The sequence below is a fragment of the Scylla paramamosain genome, chromosome 36, assembly GCF_035594125.1.
Source record: "Scylla paramamosain isolate STU-SP2022 chromosome 36, ASM3559412v1, whole genome shotgun sequence".
Taxonomy (NCBI): Eukaryota; Metazoa; Arthropoda; class Malacostraca; order Decapoda; family Portunidae; genus Scylla; species Scylla paramamosain.
Genome location: NC_087186.1, coordinates 13,246,908 through 13,260,419, shown reverse-complemented (window position 1 = coordinate 13,260,419; position 13,512 = coordinate 13,246,908). Strand labels below are relative to the sequence as shown.

Sequence of the window (13,512 nt, the reverse complement as noted above, 5' to 3'; positions counted from 1 at the left end):
TCCAGCTTCTGAGCAGAATAATTGTTAAGTACGCGTTATAGGATGTACAGCATTTTAGACTTTTTGAGTTTCTAAATATAACTAATTTTTTTTTTTTTTTCAAATATGTGTTGTCACTCCCTATTTGTCATCAGCTCAGTACAGCGAACTCAGCTGGCTGTACATACATGGGAACATATTATAAGTTGTTGTATATGGGATAAGGAAGGGTAACTTAACCCTTTCACTGCGATGCAAAACCATTAACAGCACCACATGTAATGCACTGAATTTTCAAAAGCATGTACAAGAGAGTAGAGGATAAAGAAAAAAAAAAAAAAACTAAACAGTTTAATTAAAGATTGGAGATGACTATAGAACAAGCAATTATGTCTCAGTGATTAATAATTAAGGAAAGATGTACGAAAGGTTTAAGCACAACATTCACACGTTGTAATATGGATGGACCACATTTTCTCTCCCCCAAGATATACTCTTTCAGTTATACATATTTCCAGATATTTAACTATTAATGAGTACTATGAGAAGTCTTCCTAAAAGCACAATACTGGATAATAATTATGAGGGCGTGAATTCTCAAGACTTTACTTTCTTCCCCTCCAAAATAAGGCAAATATTAGTAATTCTTGCTTCTTTTTTTCATTTCCCACACCCTTCTCTAATTTCATCTCCCTCCAAGAACCACTTGCTTGGTATGGCATCATGTTTGGATGGTAATAAAAAAGCATCCCATAACTATAAAATATCTTTATTTCTTAAATATTTGCTATAATTATGTAAGATTTCAGAAAAAAAGTGACTACCATCTATTGCGGGTAATTACAACGTGGCAAGACCAATGCTTGATCATCTTACAAATGGCTCACAGTAATTCAGCAACAGTGACGTCCAGTGTGGCTCACTGCTCCTCTATCGACAGCAATTAACAAGAAAAAGGCACTTGATATAATTTCTGCACTGTCACAAAGAGACGTCCTAACTAAGGAAAAATAATGACAATAATCTTTACCATATATTTAAACAAAAGGAAATTATGTATGTTTTATGGAACCAAAGCATTTTTTTTTTTACGTTTTTCTGTTTTTTTAATGTAATACACATTAAGCTGACAAAGGTAATCTGTTTGACTAGGCTCCACTACAAAACCTCCCTCGGCATCCTGCCACATGGCCTGAGAGCTTCCAGCAAAGCTCACGGGACGTGGCGTGGCCTTAAGGGGATGAAACTTGGATGAAAGTTGAATACTTCATTTTAGCCAACCTTCATATCAGTTTACAGATTTTCCTTTACACAGAAGAGAGAAAGAAAAAGAAAAAAAAAAAAAAGAAAAAAAAGAGGCAATTTTATACAGCAAGCTACATATTTTACACTGTCTAGAATACAACAGCGCATACAAAGGCAGGTCTTTACAGAGTTACACCAGCTCATCCTCCATTCATGATAACAAAGGCACAGAATCTCAATGGGCAGTCACAGTCAACTGGTAAGCATCACACAAACTCCTCCACTTAGCTTGGCTCTTCTGTGGGTGGCCAGTCACTCAAGACATAGAAGATGTCCCACAATAAATAACGTGACAGCAGCCTCCCACTTGCATGGACCACTTGACAGGGCAATGTGGTGTCCATGAACCAAGATCTGATCATGTAACTTACTCCATTCTCTCAAGGGATAATGATATGCTTGCTTAAACCTTATTCACACCTCCAATCTTTGTCATATTCAAAAAATAATTATGTATGCAGGACTTCAAATGTGATATTGAAGTAAGATTTTGTTATGTTGAAAGCCTTCTTATTCTGCATCAGTAAGTCCTTCAATTTACATTACACTAATTTGTGATACAAGAATCTCAAGATATTATACCTAAAGAATTCTCCAGGAAAATCTGGTGTTAAGAATTTAGAAAGAACACTACCGAACAATACAATTTAGGTACATGATATACAGATACAGCCATACAGTACATCAGTGAACACCTCATCATCAACACACGAACCTGATTCTTATTTTGATAGTTACACAACCCCACCAAATAAAAAATACTGACCCACCCAAGGAAAAAAGACTGAAAATAAGTTTTCATCCCAAGAAGATAGATAAAGAAGCAAGTCCATCCCAAGAAAACAGACTGGAACAAACAAATCCAGCCCAAGAAGACAGAATACAGTTGAATCCTTGTCACCAAAGCGAGGGTTTCCCACACACCACCGCCCACCGCACACACAAGGGGAGCAGTGGGGGTAAACCAGCTAAGGCACTACAGATTGCTCCGGTGCTGTGGTGGAGTCAACACCACCTGACACCTGAGCAGGCCTTGTCATCCCCCGGCAGGAGCTAAACACCAAGATCAAGACCTCAGCACCAAGGTTTGGGTTCCTCTCCACTGATGATGTATGAGGTACTACACTTACTCTTCTCACCTTTTAAAGCTTAAGATTAATAGGATTTGACAATTATGAAACCACTTACTTCCACCTCATGGTACTATTTGTTCTATATGGCTAAATGCATGTAACTCATGTTCACAGTAAAGTCACTTAATAATATATGAACAAAACACTGAAAATTAACTAAACTCTGAATGTCACACTTAGATCTAAGGGAGAGTGATTTGTTTTTGGCTTTCACTGCAGTAATGGTGAGTTTGAAGTTTTCTTACTTTTCAGATTATGAGCCAAACACTGGTTTTACAAACACTATACATGAGTTTTGAGAACCACCTCACATTAACATTGTATTTTCCACTGACTACTTGGTGTTGAAATGCTATGTTTTATTACTGACTGAATCTAATATCCCCATTATGGTACTTAGCTCAGAAAATTACTTTTTTTCCACCACAACACAATACTAAAATCATCACAAAAACCCTTTTTAAGTACCCAAAAATAACCAATATTCCAGTGCTGAAAACTTATATGACCACCCCAGTGATGGGTTGTGAGCAGGCTAACACAACACTGACACAGACCAACAACACCTACACCTACTGACAACAATGAGTCCCAATGTTATGTACACTTGTACATAACCTCTACAAGTGGCTCCACTTCTCCCTTTGGTGTACTAAGTATGGCTATTCCTCCACACCACCAGTGTGGCACTGCACAGTTTAAATACTGAATGACAGACACAGGACAGAAGCACAACTGGCCTCAGCCACAGACACTTCAGGCTTGGACACACAACTTTTACACTAAGCCAATCAGCAGCAACTACATGGTTTCCTTCTGAAGACAGTGATACCTGCACAAAGGCAAATAGATATGAAAATACATGGATAATGCAAAGCTTAGACAACTGGGGCAAAACACACAAATACAATTCACTAATTTTACCATTTTGTGGTTGAGGTTTAAGACGGGGCCACCGGCCGGGTGCGTCAGGGACAGTCCCTCACACAAACACACACGCACACCGAGCAGTGCGGCACTCCGACACGCAGCGCTGCTGTGACGCGACACTGAGTCTGGGCCTTCACACACATCTGAGACTCATGCGTAGGAAACACACTTTGGGTGACCTTCTCAGTGTCTCAACTGGAATCAACCAAACTGGCTTTGAGGAAGACTACCTACGTGCCTCTATCTGGTGTGAGCCAGCATCCCTGGGGCCCGGGAGAGGAGCACCCCGCCCTAGCCAGGCCTCTCCACCAGCAGTGCCAGCAGCTGGTGTGGTTCATAACTCTTGACTGAACAGTGATTCATCCAATGACTAATTTCAAGGGAGGGTCAAGCAACATATCAGGTGCCTTGCTGTCTTGCTTAAGTACTTGATAAGCAGTGCTACTGGGAAGAGACAATGTGGTTACTTGATTCTAGTTGCAAGCACACCAACACCACCACTTTCAAGCCGCCTTGGTCACTGCTGTGTGGCAAAGACTGGGCACTGTAACAAGACCTTAGCATGCTCAGGGAAGTGAGCAAGCTGCATGTAACAGCTAACACAAAGTCCAAACAGTTTATACATCCCCTACTTGGCCTGCAAGACTCTAGCCCTGCTTGTGGACCATCCCAGGTAATTCCCTGGGTTACATTTTGACTGGGTAACAGACAGTCCAAGCCAGGGTGGGACTGCTGACAATGGACACAGCACATCAGAGGCTGGAGGTGCTTCTATTTGGAGAGCTTACTGATGACACGAATAAGGGCCCCATTCTCATCCTTCAGTCGCTGGTTCTCCTGCTTCATCAACTGAAAGTAAATGGAAAACATATCATACAAAACCTGTGGTGCAGAAAAGTGTTATGTGTCACCTTTGAAGGACTCAAGGGGATGGTACTTATACTGTCTTGTGGAAATGAAACAATCTTGCCTTGCTACTCCTACTGTAACTGACATTGTGAACTGTGTATGTACTGGATGTTCATGACATAAGGGCATTGTTTATTAGCACAGGGATGTCCTACTAAGGACCAGTAACACTGAGAAAAGGAGCTGTATACAGTAAGATGAACACTAATGACAGTACTGTTAGCAGATGTGATGGTAATGACAGTACAGATATTTGGAATATAAGAAAAAACAAATAGTCCAGAAGTTGCATGCAGAAGATTGAGTAAGATGGAATCAAAGTGTTGAAGTAAATTTCATGCTACAAACAGCAGGAAAGAAAATATGAAGATTAAAGTGAAATGAAAGACAGAGAAATGAAGCCAAGATACAGATCTCTAAAAAGCTCAGAATTAATTTGCAAGATGAACAATGATGTATATTTATTGTGTCCATTTTATTTCACTTTACTCAGAGTTCTTATTTAACACAGACTTTAAAGTTAAATGACAATCAACAATCAATATTGAACCATGTCTCTGTAACATCATGGACATGTATTGATGAGGATACAATGGATGAATGAAGAGTGAACCAGCTGCTGTCACTCGCCTGCACACTGCCGCCAAAGCAATCTTTCAGCACATAGTTGCCAAATACAGCTAATTTCTCCAGCTATCTGCCACATTGAGCCTTGCTTTGGTCATATCTAAGATGCAGCATATTTACTGTCAGGGTGATTCCCAAACCAAGTTTTACATCAAGGAAGAAAATCTGTGATGGACAGTAAATGGAGTGCCATGCATCAGGTGTGTTCCAACTAAGCAGAAAAACAGTGTTTTGACTGACTAGACTAGTTTAGTTTGAATGCACTCTGCAACATGGACACCTCAAATATGTACCATAGAAAACCAAGGATATTTAAGACGTTTGACAGGTAGCAGTTTAAGGATGAACAATTTGCTGTGCTTCTGGCAATCGTACAAGAGGAAGATGACAGTTTGGCGGCGATGTGATGGACGAGAGAGTGTCATGGAAAGCAACACAATCTCCTGCACACTAGATCTGCCACTCAGATCACAGCGAGGGTCCTGAGCCAGGCAGCACACATGCTCAGGCAGTGTGGTCATGCTGGTGGCGCCACACACACAAGGTCACACTAGCGGCACAGTGACCTCAGCTACCCTTGTTTACCTATTTGCTCAAGGTGGCCAAGTTACTCATGCCTGACGTGGCTGAATTGGTCAATTTGGACACCACTCGAGTCAAGGCTCTGTTTTCAGCCTTCAATTTCTCATTTTCAGCCTTAAGTTTTTGCAATTGCTGTAAGAAAGGAAGTTTCAGTTCAGACAAGAAGTTGAAACAAAGCTCAAGTTGATAGTTAATCTGACCATTAGTAGTTCCTGTCAGCCATGCTTTCTTAGTGATGCTGGAAAGTTATTCTTCTCAAGCATTCCAGAAATGTAAGCATCATGGTTTCAAAATTAAGAGCTTAACCTTTCATGCAAAAGCTTTGGTTTACAATCAGCATCATTAGCAGCCTGAACTGAATAGTTAAGAGAAATAAAAGGTTTCTTGAAAAAGCTTTGGCACCAACATCCACTGAGAGGAAAAAAACATTTAAGCTGACTTTTCAAAAGTCTGACATGAAATACATATATACTATCTTTAACTACTACAGCCAGCACATGAACCAAATGAAGCCCAATCCCCAACAGACATCACTTTCAGCATCTAAAAGCTGCACTGCAGGTGAGGTAGGTATAGTCACAGCCATAAGTCTATTAAACTGCCACACCAACTTCCACTCTGTTAAGTGTTTTCTCTCAACTTCCAGGTCTACTTATGTGCTAATAGTCTGTCAGCTGTCAGGTTGCATAACATTATCAGCAGACCCAAGGACTTCAGACAAAGTAGAAGTGAGTGTGGTAGATTGACTGATCTCTGGTCATGATCTTGCGGTGTCTCAGGTAGTGGAGAGCACCTGCTACCTACAGCCAACCTACAGCTCTTGCTCATTTGCTACTCAGGTGAAGGAACTCAGGAAATGCAGTCACAAAAGTAGAGGCAGGAAAAATGTGTTTATAAGTAGCTTGCATATATATGTAGCTTGTCATGTAAATAAAAAAAAATTTGCAGAATATAATACAAGAGGTGCCTTCACACAGTAGAGCAATATAAATAAATGGAAATTATCCATCTTTCTAACTCAATAAGTGTTTGGGTTATGATAAAAAATGCTGCTCAGAACCAATCACTTTCATAATAAAACAGGTCTCTCAGCACTCAAGTATTGCTGGAAAATTCTGGGAGAAACTGACAAACTGAATGCAAAATAGTAAGTGTGGTGCATTCTTTCCCTTTCACCTCATTACTCCACCATCTGCTGCCACTCCTCCACTTTCTACAACAAGTCCCTTTAATCTTACTGCCAGTCTCTTTCATCCAGAGAAGAACAAAAGCTTGGAAATTCAATGCTGAACCAAAACAGTGCTTGGAGTTCCACAAAGAGACCAAGGCATTCATTACATAGCTCCTCACAAGGCCACATCCCAATATACACTGCCCCTTCTGTCTTATGTAGGGGAGGGGGCAGGACCTTTACCAAACACTATCATTAATTCATCATTTTGAACACCTGTATTTTTCATCTTAGGTAAGCAACACAATTATACATCAGTCTAAATATTTTCCCTTGTATATCTTTTCTCAGAATTTCATCTTCTATCTATGTATCTGATGATTCTTACTGAGAACTGCCCTACTGAGATGACTCCTGTTCTTGTATTGTCTATGTATGTCTTCTCATTCCCCTTCGATTCCTTTCATGTAATCTAGCATTCTTCTTTAGTCTGATAAAACAATGAAGTTATCCATACATTTCTTCCACAGACTAATTAATAAATATCATAATCATCTCTGTCGTTCACCCTTAACCTTCACGACAATCTCCTCACATCAAATCTAACTTGCCTCAATTATACAATCATAATATACTTTGCCTGTTGTATCGCACCATATTAGGCGACTCAGGTTTTGCATCCATACTGAGGCAATGAGACAAAGGTAACAATGACTACACACATTTTTAACCTCCTTGATCTTAAGTTTCATGGTCAGAACCTAAAAAATCATTCATGTAAAAGCCTCCTAACCACTGTGTGTATGTGCATGCATGTGTGTGTGCACATGTGTGTGTACTAAAGGAGTGACTTCAAAAACTTAGTGAACTTATTAATTGATTGGCTGCTAATATGTTTGTGGATTTTGTTTTCTATTTTCTTTTTCTGTGTGTGTGTGTGTGTGTGTGTGTGTGTGCAGGATTGGACTGCTTACCTTGAGTTCCTCCTCCATCTCGGACAGCTTGCGTTCCAGGGCCTTCTTCTCCCTCTTCTCGGACTCTGCTATCGCCAGGCGGGTGTTGAGCTGTTGGGGAGATCAGGTGTTACAGTAATGCACTCCTGGCATGCACTTAATAAACAGACACACAGGATAGAAGAAAAAATTTAAACTAATAATTAAGGTGTGGTATTGCAATTTCAGATGCTTATAAATAATACAAAAAAAGACTTGGATAGAAAACAAATGATAAAAAGATAAAATGAATGAAGGCATGTCACAGTATTCTAGCTTTGGACAAATCTAAAAGTGTAGAAAATACAGGCACAAAGAGGAACTTATAAAGTGCAAAAACTAATGGCCAGACACAGGTATGAAAAGGCAGACATGACATACAATACAAACAGACACAAATTGAGAAAGATAAAAGACAAAATGGCAAAATGAGTCACACAACAGGTATATGAAGGCAAAGAGAAAAAAACAAAAAACACACCACTCACAAAAATATATAAAAAAAATAAGAGAAAAGACACACCTTAGTAGAACAAGACACGAATGACGTACACACACACACACACACACACAGTTACTTTCACCTATGGAGGAAAACAATCAGGTGCCGAGGGGAACACACTGAGTCGTACCTTCTTTGTGCTGAGATCAATGCTTTCCCTGGATTGCCGAAGCTCATTCTCTATGCTTCTCAGTCTCTCGTTGACTCTGTGTGTCTCGGTCAACTGTTCCTCATATAACTGTGGACAAAAGGCACTTGGGAATCTTAAACACTATGCCAGGGGTACTTCTAGACTTTCAGTAATTGGATCTATGCATGCACTACTACATGGAATTATCTCAAGGTAAAAAGCTCAATAATTTCTCATATATTTCCTGAAAACATCAATTCATATAAGATTACATCATACAACAACTCATATGCATTTTTAAGAATTTATGTTGTATAGCTTAGTGATTAAATTTTGCACCTCTCTTAAGATCTGATGAAAATTTTGCATCAAACTCTTTAGGCATGATAGAAAGATGTACCAGTGACCTAAACACCCAACCACTATGCCAGTTTTCATACCCCTCACCTTCTTGTAGTCGATGTCCCCATTCTCTGGACCCACCGAGGAAGACCTGGAAGTGGCCCGGCTGCTGAGTGCTGAGCCGAGAGAAGTGGTGGAGCCACGAGCCGCATCTCCTTTCTCACTGACGGACTGTGGGGAGGGAGGCACTGGTTAGCTGACTGGCTGTTTTGTAATTCAGAGGCAAAGCACCAACAGGAGTAACAAATATTGGACTGTGTAAAGTAAAAGTGAGAAAGAGGGAAGGAAGAAAATACATATCTTCAGACTACTGAGAATGAGAGGGGGAGGCACTGGTTGAATGACTGGCTGTTCTGTAGTTCAGAGGCAAAGAACCAGCTGGAGTTAGAAATACTGGACTGTGTAAAGTAAAAGTGAGAAAGAGGGAGAAAAGGAAGGAAGAGAATAAATATCTTTAAGACCACTGAGGAGAGAGGGATGGGCTGGTTAAATATCTGTTTGTTTTGTAGTTCTGAGGCAAAGCAGAAACTGAAGCTACAAATATTGGCCTGTCTTAAGATAAAATATAAAAGAGGAAAGGAAGGAAGAAAGGAGGGAAGGAAGATAACTAAGAATGAGTGATACCTGTAATAAAACAAAGTGACATTCTTCACCTACATATTCCCAGTGATATGATGGGTGAGATTCCTGAGGCCTATCACATACAAGCGCAGTGATATGATAAGAGGAGGGATGCACTTCAATGAACATGATATCTGTGAAATCATTGCCCAACCAACCGATCCCACTGCATAACCCTTGCCTTCCTACACACACAAAAAAAGCTGAAATATTTTGCTCTCTCACCACAATTATTTTCAAAGGTCACAGAGATGATTAGTTGGATTCTCAAAGGTGTATCTCCTGTGAATAATGTAGAAATCTTGCTTAATGTTTCACTAGAACCATAAAAACATCTTAAAAACTCCATGTAACTTCAACTGGAGCCTTTTGAATGTAGTGTGTGGCAGAGAAGTGTTCAGAATATGGGCCAATAGTGATAATCCTTAACTAACAAGATCAATTCACCAAAAAGCCAGTTACTTAAAATTTTTGTGATCTATCCCAGTTTCCTATGTGGATGTAGTACTACTAATACCAGTCACCCACACATAAGGGCGATGAGGTACTGACAAAACTGAATACCATAAATGATATGTAATATGGAAGACAATTTTGAAGGATGGCATCACTGGGCAGCATAATTCCAGTCTTCCTGTCTCTCTCTGTCCTCCCAGCATCTCAAGGCCTTAATACTGTGTTCTAATGGTGATGTTGCCCTTAACTTCTCATACAAAGCCACTCCACATTCCTACAGGTCTCTAATTATGTGTCTATTTACCTGTTTGGCTTGTTATATGTACTGATAATTGCTGATTTCCTTGACTTTCTGTGTGTGTGTGTGTGTGTGTGTGTGTGTGTGTGTGTGTGTGTGTGTGTGTGTGTGTGTGTTGTGTGTGTCAGCTCCCTTACCACTTAAGCATATTCCCACCAGTTAAGACATTCAATTTGACACAAAAGGGCTGTGGGTCTCTCTCTCTCTCTCTCTCTCTCTCTCTCTCTCTCTCTCTCTCTCTCTCTCTCTCTCTCTCTCTCTCTCTCTCCCAGGATGGTTATATTGACAATCCTTAAAGGTAGTTTTGTGGAATATTTATGTAGGTTGGCATGACTGTAATATTCCTGTTTATGTGTGTGTGTGTGTGTGTGTTTATTTTTCTACCGCCACCAAATGTCAATGGTTCATCATCGCTAATTAAAACACCATCACCGCACACAGCCATCACCACCTCCACCACCAGCATCACTTGAACACATCACTATCATACCGCTTGAACGTGATCGCATCTTTATACTCACAGTGCCAAACCAGGAAAATTCATCACCTTCACCACCACCACCACCATCATCACCATCGCCAAATAAGCACACCAGCACTTCATCACCACTACCACAAAACAACACGTCACATCACCACATATTCACTACTGACACTAACACCAAACACGACCAACATCACTTTATCATCACTTCATCACCATCTCACAAGACACACCCCATCATCACCAGGAAACAAACCAACACCACATCGCAACTGTCACCACTAGATATTGACACCACTGCATCACATCACAACAACAAGTCACCACTAAGCCATCACCACAAACTCATTACCTTTTTATAATCTCTCCGGGTCATGTTGGCTTAGTACAGAGGGCTTCTCTACGGAACCCTCCTGTCTATAAGCGCGTCACGGTGCCTGTGGCTTGGCGCTCACTAGGCACAAGGGGAGAGGGGGTAGGCACTTCACCTGCAATCACTGACAGGTGGCACTGCGCTGACCCCTTGATAAAACCCCAAAGATTGCGTGCACGTGTGATACGGGACGCTCTGCACGCAATTTAGGCGGTAATGGGCGTGGTGCGGGCGTGGGTGGTGTGAGTAAGCGCGGGTAGGGGCAGGAATGGCAGGTGTGTATGACAGGTGTGCGCGCGGGGTGTAGCAACCACCACCCGCACACGGCACAGGATACCTCACCACCACCACCACCAGCAACCCGCGCTCAGGCCTTGGCGCCACCACACAGCTTTCTCCGCCGCTACTACTGCCGCGCTGCACTCCCTGCCGTCAGTCACCAAGCGCGGCGGGAGACGCATCCACGCCCACCACCTTAGTCACCCTACTATACCACCACCACACGCACACACAGGACACGCGAGGTACAAGTCCCAGTCCAAACCTAACGCTATGCTCACTTCTCGCTCACTGCCACTTTACTCCTGCGTTCTGCCTGCCTCCTCCTCCTCCTCCTCCGCCCCCTCCTCCCATCAGTCCCGCTACGACCCAAGGCACTCTCGCCCACACACGCTGCCACCACCACCACCACTGCCGTGACCCCAACACTACTTCCTAAAGCCCCAAGCAAAACCCATGAAATACGTAGCCTGTCTGTCTGTCTGTCGGTCGGTCGGTCTGCGCTCTCTCTCTCTCTCTCTCTCTCTCTCTCTCTCTCTCTCTCTCTCTCTCTCTCTCTCTCTCTCTGAGCCACCTACACAAACACTTCTAGGCACATGATCCTATTTACTCCTTTCCGCTCTAAGTATCTCTCTCCTTATCGAGTGAACGGCGAGGCGTGACTGCACACCCCTGCTAAACACTCCCCCGCTGCACCACAAACACCACGCCAAAGAATTATCTACTATGTAAACAAACTTGCTTCACTCTCCAAAGCACATAACCTAAAACAAACAAGACTAACCTAATCTATCCTAATCCAATACTATTTTTTACCCTATACTAACCCAAACTAACTTAACCTAACGAAATCGAACACTTCCTAACCTACAGTAAAGGAAACTAACATAACCTAACGTTTAATTTAACCCAACATAAGCTAACTTAACCAAACCTAACCCCATTTATTCTACCCTAACCTAAACAACACCAAACCAAACTCACCACAATCACTATTTCCTAAACCATCACCCCTCATCACCCCAACAAATACTCCCCTCACCGCTCCATTACACCCTTACGCTCACCCCTCACCCCTTCACGTAACCCGCATACACTACACCCCACCCACTACTACCCTCCCACCCCCAGCTACACCTACACCCACACCTGACGCAATAACATGATCGGCAGTGACCTGATTGAGACTAGGGGCGCCATCCTTGACACCTGGAGCCACCTGTTGCTGTGCAGGGGTGTAGGGGGGGAGATGTTAGTAGATTTAGCGGAGGGTACTGGTGGGTGTAGGTAAGAAGTAGTATCGATATGAGTGTATTTTTGGTGGTGTAGGGAGGAACTGTTGTACTTGCGGGTTGTATAGTGGAGAGAGGATGTAGAAGGGTGTGTGAGAGGATATAGGAACGTGGAAGATGTAAAAGGCAAATAAAAGGTGTACAAGAACAGAGGTGTGGAAAGATGTGGAGACGTGGTGGTATAGAAAAAGGTGTAGTAAAGGTGTAGGAAGATGTGAGGTGACGTGGAGGGGTGTAGAAGGTCCGGTAAAGGTGTACACAGACGAGAGGAAACGTAGATGTAATGGGAAGGTGTAGAAAAGGTGTAAGGCAAAGTGGAAGAGTAGTAGTAAACTTGTAAAATGGTAAGAGGAGATAATATAAGAGGTGTGGAATAGGTAGCTGGTGAAGAAGGTGTAAAATGTGTTAAAAAGGTGTAGAAAGAAAAAAGGAGATGTAAAAAAAAAAGGGGGTATAGGAACACAGGGAAGCGGAGTAGAAAGACTTGAGACGAGGAAAATATGTCAGATGTAATATAAGTAAACGTGTAGAAAGAGATACGTACTTTTTTTTTTAATTAAGATTCTGTGGCCCATCTATCGATCTATAACTTAGCATGTGATGATACTGTTGTTCATCTATCCATCCATCTTTAACTAGTGTGATGAGCATGTGATTAATAACCCTATCTACTCATCTATCTATCCCTGAGACGTGTGATGAGGCATGCAGGTATGTGGGTGTGCATGCGCGGTGCTGTGGTGCGATGGCGTGTGATGTGGCGTGGCAGTGCAACCTCACACCGCCACCAACACCGGTCAGACAGGCGGGCAAGATATCCCACGGTGCCCAGACCATCCCTGTCATCACTAATATCAGGGACTTGTAACCTTCATGACTCAGAACCTCCCCTGTCTGTCCCTGCCACTTTATGTCACCCACTAGTATATGACACCCCTGTTCTCTTCTTTATGTCCCTGCTACTCCCCTGCCCCACCCTCACCCCCAATAGTACATGACACCCCTGTACTCTTCCCCTACCACCTTCAATAGTACATGGCACATCTA

At 42.2% G+C, this 13,512-nt stretch overlaps 1 protein-coding gene across 14 annotated transcripts in view; it reads right to left on the bottom strand.

Moving 5' to 3' along the window:
• Positions 1 to 732: 732 nt before the first annotated feature.
• Positions 733 to 13,512, bottom strand: part of LOC135091016 (protein phosphatase 1 regulatory subunit 12B-like) — an 88,131-nt gene continuing 75,351 nt past the window's right edge. For 12 of the 14 annotated variants that reach the window (XM_063988307.1, XM_063988310.1, XM_063988311.1 and 9 more), the window contains 5 exons: positions 8,708 to 8,833; positions 8,261 to 8,368; positions 7,611 to 7,700; positions 5,469 to 5,597; positions 733 to 4,196 (listed from right to left, as the gene is read on the bottom strand). In XM_063988307.1, the coding sequence (XP_063844377.1) occupies positions 5,469 to 5,597; positions 7,611 to 7,700; positions 8,261 to 8,368; positions 8,708 to 8,833 (453 nt within the window). In that variant the 3' untranslated portion in view covers positions 733 to 4,196. The remainder of the gene's footprint in view (positions 4,197 to 5,468; positions 5,598 to 7,610; positions 7,701 to 8,260; positions 8,369 to 8,707; positions 8,834 to 13,512) is intronic. The other 2 variants (XM_063988309.1, XM_063988312.1) reach the window with 1 other exon arrangement.